This window comes from Paramisgurnus dabryanus, chromosome 14 (assembly GCF_030506205.2).
Source record: "Paramisgurnus dabryanus chromosome 14, PD_genome_1.1, whole genome shotgun sequence".
Taxonomy (NCBI): Eukaryota; Metazoa; Chordata; class Actinopteri; order Cypriniformes; family Cobitidae; genus Paramisgurnus; species Paramisgurnus dabryanus.
Window position 1 is genome coordinate 23,597,281 of NC_133350.1, and position 12,043 is coordinate 23,609,323.

General features: G+C 34.8%; 1 protein-coding gene across 1 annotated transcript; it reads right to left on the minus strand.

The window, feature by feature from the left end:
• Positions 1-5,133: 5,133 nt before the first annotated feature.
• On the minus strand, positions 5,134-6,887 carry LOC135719442 (Ig lambda chain C region). The gene is made up of 3 exons (XM_065242127.1): positions 6,495-6,887; positions 6,350-6,417; positions 5,134-5,869 (listed from the first exon to the last, which is right to left on the minus strand). Exons 1-3 carry the CDS (start codon positions 6,551-6,553, stop codon positions 5,511-5,513), a joined length of 486 nt encoding a protein of 161 aa, XP_065098199.1. The 5' UTR covers positions 6,554-6,887; the 3' UTR covers positions 5,134-5,510.
• Positions 6,888-12,043: the final 5,156 nt, after the last annotated feature.

The following is a 12,043-nucleotide window of genomic DNA, read 5'->3' on the forward strand; positions in this document are numbered from 1 at the left end:
ATTAGGTCCTAGATATGAGTCGATGACAGTGAAGGAGTGAACAAACTTCTGGAAAGGCCCTGCGAGTCGGTATGCACTGGTTCAGACCAGTTCCTCTTCCACAGTGCAGACATGTAAATAGCCGACTGGCACGCCGCCACTATTACTCACCATTCGAGAGAGAGAGAGAGAGAGAGAGAGAGAGAGAGAGAGAGAGAGAGAGAGGGAGAGAGAGAGAGAGAGGAGAGAGAGAGAGAGAGAGAGAGAGAGAGAGAGAGAGAGAGAGAGAGAGAGAGAGAGAGAGAGAAGAGAGAGAGAGAGAGAGAGAGAGAGAGAGAGAGAGAGAGAGAGAGAGAGGAGAGGAGAGAGAGTGAGAGATGAGAGAGAGAGATGGTCTCTTAATTGAAAATACACATCATGTATTTGTGTGGAATATAAGTAATATTAAAATTATTATAAAATAAAATAAAATAATATAATTGATACCTAATTTTAAAATAAAAAATATATTTTATTAATATTTTAATATAATAATTTATTAAATTTTTATTTAGTTTTAGTTATTTTTAACCAAAGACACTGTTTAGATTATATTTTCTGATATTTAGGATCAGTAAAAAAAGTGTCATTTCACATATAAAAGTGAATAGAAAAAGAGGGATTCAATTTAATTTATTATTTAATTTTATAAATTCTCAATTACTAAAAACCTATAAATGATATTTTTGTTTCATTTTAGTTTTTCTTTAACTTTTGCTTACAAAAATATTGCTCAACTACACTGCAACAAGTGAAAACGGTGAGAAACAGTGAAAAAATACTATGTGAAAACTATACTGAAAATCATAAGGAAAAATTTATAAATAACAAAAGCTGAAAAGGAATAAATGAGGAAACATATAAAAAATTATTATCACTTAAGGAATTCCCAATGACTAAAAAAACTATAAATAATTTGTATTTTTTACTTTCATTTTATTTTTCCTTTTACTTACAAAAGAACATTGCTCACTGTAATAAAAGAACTGTGAAAAAACCACACTAATACTGAAAATCATAGATAACATCTAAAATAAAAATAAAAGATAAAAATAAAATAATAATAATAAACGAAATGCAAACCTATAGTAACCCTTAAAAGGAAACTAAACCATTTAATAAAAATGATTGACAATCTACTGTCTTCCAGTAACATCCCACACCGAAATTATGTGGAACGGCTATATTAATAATAAAGCTGTGTAATTCCCCGTTTTATTTTCTAGGTTAATATGCCTCACCTATGGGACTTGTCAAGGCTTGTTGTTTAACACAGGGAGACATGAACCTGTTTATCCGGAACGCTGCTGCATGTAATGAATCTCCACTGCTCGGACAACATTTCTGAAACGCTACGCCATTGATGTTCTGCAGATTAGTCAGTTTTTCTGTAAACAACTATTGTTCCTGTGACCATGCAGATGTTTCAACACTCGTCCTAGTTCATACAGTAAGGCTTTCGTCACTTTATGAACTAGGACGTACAGTACAGTAAAACACACACAGATGCATGCATTTGATTTAATGGCACAGAAATGCAGCCAAATATGTTTTGTGTGCCACATTCATGCAGATGTCAGACGTGCAACTGCTTTCATTCTAGACAAAGTACACAGACTGAACCCAGCCCTTGTTGAACTACTGTAATAAACATAAAGATACGTGACCACAAACACATTGTACATTGAACATATGACTACTGTACTTTTGAACCCATGTGATCTACAGTTAACTCCTCAAGAAAGTCTCTGTTATTAAGCCCTTTGCTTTACATTGGGTCGACTTAAGACTTTCTTCATAAGGTAATGGTGTACATGAGAGTCCAGACTGGGGTACAAGCCAAAAGTGTGCAGCGTCAAGCATGAATGTAGTCAGCAGAACTGTCTATAGTTGTCCGCTTCATTCCCTTAGTGATCCACTTCCTAGGATCTAAGCTCTGGGAAGACCAATGGGTGTATATATGTGTGTGCATATATGTACTGATCAAATGATCAAATTTAACTTAAAGGAATAGTCTACTCATTTTCAATATTAAAATATGTTATTACCTTAACTAAGAACTGTTGAATCATCCCTCTATCATCTGTGTGTGTGCACGTAAGCGCTGGAGCGCGCTGCGACGCTACGATAGCATTTAGCTTAGCCCCATTCATTCAATGCTGCCATTTAGAGATAAAGTTAGGAGTGACCAAACACATCAACGTTTTTCTATTTAAGACGAGTAGTTATACGAGCAAGTTTGGTGGTACAAAATAAAACGTAGCGCTTTTCTAAGCGGATTTAAAAGAGGAACTATATTTTATGGCGTAATAGCACTTTTGGGAGTACTTCGACTCGCCTGAAAAGTCCGCTCCCCTTCTCACTCTCATAATGGGAGAGGGAGGGTGTTACTGCGCCAAGTCGAAGTACCCCCAAAAGTGCTATTACGCCATAAAATATAGTTACTCTTTTAAATCCGCTTAGAAAAGCGCTATGTTTTATTTTGTACCACCAAACTTGCTCGTATAACTACTCGTCTTAAATAGGAAAAACGTTGATGTGTTTGGTCACTTCTAACTTTATCTCTAAATGGTACCACTGAATGAATGGGGCTAAGCTAAATGCTATCGTAGCGTCGCAGCGCGCTCCAGCGCTTACGTGCACACACACAGATGATAGAGGGATGATTCAACAGTTCTTAGTTAAGGTAATAACATATTTTAATATTGAAAATGAGTAGACTATTCCTTTAATGGCCCAGTTGAAATATAGCAAAAAGTCATACTACTTCTATGGGGTTTTCCATCTTATGAAAGCTTTAAAGCTCCAGGCCTCTGATTGTTATCATGTTTAAAGAGGGAACTGTACATACTTTAAGATTACATATAGTTTCAGTTTCTCTTTTATAGATGAAAGAAATTCACTCAGGTTTAAAGTTAGATTAGGGCACAGAAGGTTGTTTTGGGGTTAACTTTTCTGTTAATTCATATGTATGGGTGTAAATAACCCTATAAATGGTACATATTGCCTAGATTTTTCATTAATTGGTGCTAAAAAACTTTAGTTTACTAGTTACACACTGTGTTGTGCCTTATGCCCTTAACACATCATCAACAAGACAAAATTGGTCAAAAACATAACACTTTGTTCTTATTTAAAAGAATAAAGGACAAAGGTCTTGTTGTGTAACTCAACTTGCATTATTGGCATGAGAGTCAATAGAAAGATGATAGCCTATTTTATTTCTATATAAGGATGTTAGGCTTTATTATCCAAAACAAACAATAGACATGAAACAAGTAAACAAGTGGTGTTCTCACTGTGTCTGAAAGTAGGCAGTTTCTCTGTATAAAGTGCCCTCCTCGTGACCTCATCATACAGCTTTCAGTAAACAGATCTTACAGTAGTCCTCAAGCGACACCTTGTGGTTCATTAGAGATATAACTAAAAATCACAGGTACATTGTTGTCTTTATGCGAGGGTGAGGAATAGGTAAATAAAAGATATTGTCTTACAAATAACACTTTTTTTGTAAGTTAAGCTCAAACGGGAAGATTAGGTCGTTTATAAGGTCACGTGATTGCACCATGCACATAATGTGACACAGTCTGTAAAAACCCAGCTAAAATTTGTGATTTATTGTTTTGTAAATAAAATCGTCCTATGTACATAATGTAAACGACAACGATTTTTTTTCAGAAAAAACTTGATATCTTTAAGGGATAGTTCGGCCAAAAATGATATTAAACCCATGATTTACTCACCCCCAAGCTGTCCGAGTTGCATATGTCCATCGTTTTTCAGACAAACACATTTTCGTATATTTTAGAAAATGTTTTAGAGCTTTCAGTTGATTAAATGTAATGTTACGGGGTCCACGACCTTCAAGTCCAAAAAAAGTGCACCCATCATTCACAAAATAAATCCAAACGGCTCCAGGATGATAAACAAAGGTCTTCTGAGGGTAATCCGCTCGGTGTTGTTGTAGAAATATCCATATTTAAAACTTTATTAACGTAAATAAATACCTTCCGGTAGCGCCGCCATCTTTGTCGCGTCAGCATTCAGGATGAGAGCTTACGCAGACTACGGAGGAGGCTACTCTGCTGCTGCTCTGTGCCCCCGCCCTCCTAATTTGTCATACGTCACTAAGAAAAGTGCGTACACTACGCTAATACTCTCTCCTGAATGCGGACACGACTAAGATGGCGGCGCTACCGGAGGGTATTTATTTTCGTTAATAAAGTTTTAAATATGGATATTTCTACAACAACACCGCGCGGATTATCCTCAGAAGACCTTTGTTTATCATCCTGGAGCCGTTTGGATTTATTTTGTGAAGGATGGACGCACTTTTTTTGGACTTGAAGGTCGTGGACTTATGGGTGGACCCCGTAACATTACATTTAATCAACTGAAAGATCTAAAACATTTTCTAAAATATCCGAAAATGTGTTTGTCTGAAAAACGATGGACATATGCAACTCCGACAGCTTGGGGGTGAGTAAATCATGGGTTTAATATCATTTTTGGCCGAACTATCCCTTTAAATAGTGACTGAGTAAGATCACGTCAAAGATCGAAATCAATTAAATCAATCAAACTTAAATGCCCCTAATTGTAAAAATTGATTGTGAGACTTTCGACCAAATTTTTTTAGACAGGGTCACAAATAGAAATTTTTTATTTATTTAAAAATAATGATATATTTTTAAGACTGTTGCAGCAGGATCACATTTAACTTTTTTTTATTATTTAGGGTTACATGTAACTAATGATATATAATTATGTTGAAAATGGTGACAAGTACATATATTTTTTTAAGGTTCTTAAGTAGTCTTTGTATACATGTTGTATATATCTTAATATGTTTTCAAAAGCTTATATTGAGATATATAATTTGACATTCAAAGCTTGCCATGTCACTAAAGGTCACGTGACTCACGTTTACATATTATATATACAATAATAATCATTTTGAACTTCTTTTATAATGAAAGATTATTCTTAAGTACAAATTAACATATTTTCTTCGCCATTTAAGCAGGACAAAAAAGAGATGTATTATTTATACAACACTTTTTAATCAGAAAACATGTACATTAAGTAAATTCAAATCACATAGGAAGATGCATCACTTTGTAGTATGTACAAAACGTTATAAGATAAAAAACATAAAATTTTATCCCACTAGCAGGTTATCAAACACGTATCAGTTCCTCAAATTTGTTTATTGCATTTCTTTGTGGTTTTTAAACATACAGCCAATCTGTAATATCTCACAACAACACATATTCAGATGCTTCTGCATCCAACTTAGTGGTTAGTAAAAAAATAACACAAACACAGAAAATCCCACACATTATCTTCTTGCAAAAAAGTATCAAAATGTGTTTATTTTGGATAATAAAAACATTTTGATACATTTTTTGCAAGAAGATAGTGTGCAGAATTTTTTTGTATTTGTGTCTACATTTGGACTTCATTGACTTGTAGTACAAAATAACAAAAATCTACCGTCCAAATCCCTCACGAGGATTACAGATAGAAGACTCAATCTTATGGTAGTGAAATCCTGCTCTGTATGTTACCTCACACTTGTATGTATTCTCCTGACTCCATTTATGATCAACAACTGAGTACAGTCCCACAGCAGAGAACGTCCCACCAGGCTCTTGGCGAACTTCTGCTATGCTGGTGTGCTTTCTGGATCTATTTGCTCCATTCACCTTCCATGTGATCTTAACTGTTTTAAACTGTAAACCAGTGATGACACACGCAAGTGTAACTGACCCGGGACGTTTGCTCTGAACTCGGTCGGGCAGCAGAACATGTACCTTTGGAGTCACCAGATGATCACCAACATATGGAACTGAAAAAATACGTCAATGCCATGCCATTATCAGATTAAAACTAGCAAAAGTCAATGAAACCTAACATGCATATTTCAATGACCAGCATTTGTTGTGTTTTGGATGATGATTCCAATATGCTGGCCAGTGTTGCCAGATCCCATAATTATAAGCGTGCTTAGACTTGTTTTGTAGCAATCGATGTGACACTTAGGATGTTTATAGTATATAATGAGAATATGCCTTTGTGTTATTTGAAGGTTTGAACTTTTGTAGTTTTTTTAGTACTATTTTTGTAGCAATATCTGGCAACACTGATGCTGGCGTTGCCACCAGTATTCTTTTCAAGGTTAACCATAAGACTTGCAATAACTTGCATAAACCAGTATGAACCATCACGAAAAATTGTCTTATTTAGCAGGAATAAATTAAAACTTAACAAAACCTAAACATATTTCAGATTTAGAAACATGAAGGAATCATGCAAATGCACCTCATACCTTCCACAATAAGTCGGAGTCCTCTGCTGAACATCTGATTCATCTGTCCCTTCTCACCAAACGCAAAGCTGTTAGAAAAAATCAGCAATTAGCTGTTCATGATATTTAATACATTTGCACTTGTTTTTTGACTTTAAAGTCTCACCCCATCAGAAGTAGAGAGGTCATCAGCATGCAAAATATCATTCTGTTATGCTCATTCATTTCTATTATCTTTCATTTGTTTAATAATGCCCCTTCAGATGCCAGTGCAATATAAATGCTCCTTTGGTGAAGCTTCATTTGAGGCGGGGTTGACTCTTATAAAGTTGACAGAAGTTGGCGGTTAAGTCAGGAACGTCCCATGTGCTCCTGTGCCACGTGCAGATGGTCCTTTAGTAGATGCATTTAAAAGCAACCAACCATTACATCTTATTTAGATCCTAAATGAATTCAGGCAACATATCTATTATTATTATTATTATTATTATATGTTCATGTATGGCATTGAAATAACACCAGGTTTTCAACATGTTTGGAGTTTGATGGCCAGGTTATATAATTTTCTGCCATTTTCTGCAATGAAGCACATCTATGATATTTCAAAATAAAATCCTTAAATTGTTTTACAGGTGTTTTATTGTATTGACATTTACATTCCTGAAAGCAACTCACTAAGAAGCATTTTTATTACTATTCACACCCCAGATTTATCATTTTTGTGTTACGTTAACTTATCAAATTAAGTGGCACAATTTCATCTTGTTTTTCTAAGTTATGTCAACTTATCAAGGGTCAAAACTTAAAAAGAAGTTGAATTGACCTGCATAATTAAGTTGTTTAAACTTCAAACCGCATTTTTTACAGTGCAGATGTCTTTGATGTCAAAGTGCCAAAACAGATAAAGCAGTTAAATCAGCAAGACATGTATTTAATGTTTTATTAAGGCTTTTTATTGCACGGAAATTGTTTTAAAGTTATTCCCTTGATGTGATGTACAACATTTTCAGTGTTGAAAACATGCGCCAGTTGGCTGTTATTCTGTTAAAAGGGACAAAATAACAGGAAAGAGCCGTTGGCTTGGTTGCGAGAGACAGATGCGCATTTTATCACAAAACACTGCCTGCACTTTTGCACCGATCTCATGGGAAATAACTAATCCAATTAGACTAAAGTTTTTTAGGTTTCACAATGTAAGCCAGAAATATTTCTACACACTGAAATGAGCTTTCATAAAACAGCAGAATACAGGCTTAGAATATCATATCAGTACAAAACAATGCAGTCCAATTATATGCAGTCTTATATTTTGTGTGCATTCAATGATGTGTTTGATTTTTGTCTGAAAACCCGCAATAATAAACACCAGTGTCATTTTCCAAGGTCGTGATGATCTGTAACTGGTGACTGGATTTTACAGCATATCTGCTGCGGTTCAGTCCACTGCCGTAGCGCACGTGTGAAGTGTTGGTCAAATTGTGGGAGAGAATGAACTGTGGTCCGTGTCCAGGCATCTGTTTATACCAGCTCATGATCCCTACACTCCCATTGGGTCTCAGTGGGCAGGTAAGAGTTACATTTTGTCCCTGCTGCACAGAGAGATTCATTGAGGTCCTCCATAAAAAGCCTGAAAATACATGCAGGCTGAAATGTTTATACAGTTAACATGCAAACACTGAGGAAATATAGTTAACAATACCAACTTTGTATGTTTTCCTTAAATTATTTCACATATAGGTACACTTATTAATAACTTTATAATAACAATATTGAAATAAATAATTAACAAGATTACATAATCCTTAACAGATCATTACATACATACATAATTGTATAGGTTTAATGACAAAAGCAATATGATAAAATAAACCTCAATCTTCGAAAGTGTGACTTTAAAACACTTACAGTGCAATGAAAGATACCAAAGAGAAAACAGCTTGATGCTTGATGGAAGAGTCATCATTGTTTTGTGTTCAGTTTAAGTTTAACTTGGACAGATCTGTTGAAACTGTAACTGTGTGATGCTACTTCCGCGAATTGTCAGTCTTTGAGGTCTCAAAATGATCTCATGAATCTCGTATGAGAAACAAGCAAGGGAGTTACAGCCCTCATGTGATTATCTGCTTTTTCCAGGTTTCCTTGTGTTGTGTGAACAGATGATTTTAAACAGCATTACAATGCACCTGTACAAACTAAACCATGCATGATTGATGATAATAATCAATCAAAAAATAAAAAATAATAATCAAAATAATGAATATCTGATGATAGAAAATGAGTCACGTTATGTGATGTAACGCTACATCAAACACTACCATAGCTGTGTAGCCTGCAGCATGTTTTTGAGAACATCATACCAAACAAACAAACAACAATGAACGCTTTAAAATTACATCAGAAAAGAATGTTTTCACTTGATATAAGGGTACTAGATAATAATCTGTTTTTTATTATTAGATTTAACATCTCCGTTTTTTATTGTGGTCGCAGACGTATCTTATAGTATTATAGTATCTACTATAAGTGCTGTAACTGGTCACCAGTTTTAAATCACATTTTAGCATACCTGCAGTTCATGTAAGTAATCATATGATGTGACATGATATTTTTTAAAGCCACAATATGTCCCTAAAACCCACTTCCACCGTTTGATATATTTCATGCAGTTGTCAGTTACATTATCCGAAAATTTTCCAAGGATTTGTAAATCCAAAGAAACTCTTATAATATATATGATAAATTCATTTAATAAATCATTGCAGTAATATCCTCGCTATCCTCAGATTTTGCTTGTACTGTAGAAAGTATGGCAACACATGTGGATAAATAAACACACTTTATCCCTCACAAAAAACATAAGATAAAATCTACAACGAAATGCTTTAAACACAATGTTACTCAATGTGCACACCTTAGTTAACGAACATAGCATTGTTACGAAACATGAAGGTTCCTAAAAGATTGTCATTTGCTCCATGAAGATCCTTCATCATTCAATATGTTGCACTAAAGGTGCTTTTATTGTAAAACATTTCTGCAGGCTATAAAAGAGTAAAAAAAGGTTATTTTAAGACTGAAAAGTTCTTTAGGGAACCAAAAATGGTTCTTCTGTGGCATTGCCCCCTTAAGAACCTTACTTTTTAAGAGTGTAAATAACAGTAAACAAGAGTACACTCGAACATTTACAGTAATTCTTTGAGAACATACACTTACTCTAGATTTCTAAAATCTTGTCTGGACTCTAAATTCATTTGGTCAGTCAGTGACTCATAGCACAATCACAGGATGTCGAAGTGCTTTGCCATTACTGGCTGGGTTAAATTATATACTCTTAAAAATATTTTCAGTGGTTCTTTGCAGCACTTTAGTTTCTTATAAACAACCAATATTTGCTGTATAGGATTTTGAGTTAGAAATATGTGCAGGGTTGCCAGGTTTTCACAGCAAAACGCGCCCAATTGACCTATCGCTAAGCCCCGCCCCTCAAACGCAAATGCCAATGGCAGTTATCGAAACTCGGACAACTGTAGGTTTCAGAGCCATGGAAAATAAGTAAGATCCACATTGTAAGATAAATAAATTTGAGTTTACTATGTGTTTATGCTGCCAAAATGGTAAAACAATGTGCCTGAGGTATTTGTTACACTAATCCCGGGTAACTTGGGAAGATGGGCAATAAAATTTATATATTAAAATTAATTAATTTAATTATTCCATTTTCTAAACCCAAACAAGACAGCGCAAATTGTCACTTAATGTCCAGATCAACAAGGATGTATGGGTTTTGTTCTAAGGTAAGTCGAAGGAACAACCTTTTTATCCGTGCTAATGTCACCTAAACGTATTTAATCGCAATCATTATATACTAAAACAGCCTCTGCCTCTGGCAAGTCAGATAGCTTGTGCTAACGTTAGCTAAAGTTCAGTGCGCCTCTCCATATTAAACAGGTTAAATGTAAATTAATTTAATTTTACCCTTCGGTACATGAACAGTGTTAATCCTAATGTCATCTGGGAACATGACGACCGTAACATTAGCGTAAGCTTCTCCCGCTTGCGTTGTGATCTGTAAACCCTCGCTTCCAAATTAATCTTGTTTCCCACCATATTTAAATTAAAATCTTTTATGTATTCCTCTGTGGCATAGTTAAGTCACTTGAATGCTCCTCAAGGTGATCCTTCACTGTCCAAAATATATCAAAAACATCCTGGGGCAAGGTTTTCAAACTGACAGCTCCTATTATAGGACAGCTAGCAACCTGGGATCAGTAACAATGGAGGAGCGGGGCTAACCCATAGGTCAATTGCTAGCCCCAAACCAGCACAATCGCATTGGGGGGGTGGGGTCCTGGGTAAAAATCACATTACAGGGTAAAATCGGCGTTTTTAACAGGGTTCATCTGCTAAAATTCGCATTCCCAGGGCTAATTGTCACATTATTGGGGTCGCTTCAACCTGCAAACATGAAAGTAGCCCAATTCTGCAGGAAAACCACAGACTTGGCAACCATGTGATTTACTGTTTTCTACATAAAATCATTTTCCATAATGTAAAAAATGTATTACCTTGATATCTTTAATATTGACTAAGATCAAGATTTAAATTAACGTGAAATCACATACAGAAATCATCCTCCTAATCTCATAATTCACTGATTCTTGAAACTTTGGCAAAAACATGTCCCACAAAGAAAAGTGCTAATTCTGTTGGGAATTAATAACATTTTCATGAAGAAAAAGAATCAATGTTATAATCAGGGGGTCCTCTGCACGGTTCTTTTATAGGTTTATTTTAATTTTTTATTAATTTAATGATTATATGCTGGCCCATTGCCTACAAAATCAGCTGTCCTCGGTTAAGAGATAATCATTTCAACTTGATTAAAAAAGCCAAATGTAATAATTGAATTGAATAATATATTTGCCACATGAAAGAGTACATTGTAATATGTATTAAAAACTACAAACAGTGAGTTTTGAACAATATTTACTTTTATTTTGTGATTGCTCAAAATGTGTCCCACATATTCGTCACCACCGTCAGACATTTATAAAAAGCAATAAAATCAGACAACTACAGGGTCAACTTCATTCCTGAGGACCCCATTTTCAAACCTTCAGCTCTACTGCATGCTTCAAGATCACTCAAGCTCCTGTATGTTTGCTATTTTCTCTTAAACTTGTTCATATTTTTGGACACTGCTACTGTGACAACCATAACATGTCAACACCGTCATCTTTGTAAAATAAATATTAGATTAGATTATGAAATAAATGTATCATTTTTAAGAAGAGGTCTGAAGTAGCTAGCAACCGAGGGGAAACAAGATGGCTAATGTGAACAACTCATCTATTTTTTATCTATATTAGTTTTTTGTTACCATCGTCAGATGTCACCACCGTCAGGTTTTCTGTCTTTTCTGTCAGGTTTTATGTATTTTAGGAAGTTATGATTTGATATTTGTTCATCACAGTGCTCAGGATTGTTATTTTTGGACCAAATATTTACATAAAGTTTAAGCAAGAAGCCATTGACTTGAGTGGTATACATTTTGGAATAATGAGGCCAATGTCACCACCGTCAGACGGAGTTTTATTTGTTTAAAATGTATATGCTTACAATATGTTTCTTCAGTGCTGTTGAGTTATTAAAGTAATAGTCTCTCTTAATACAAAAATATGTTTATTAAATAAAAAAATCATTACTTTTTCTATT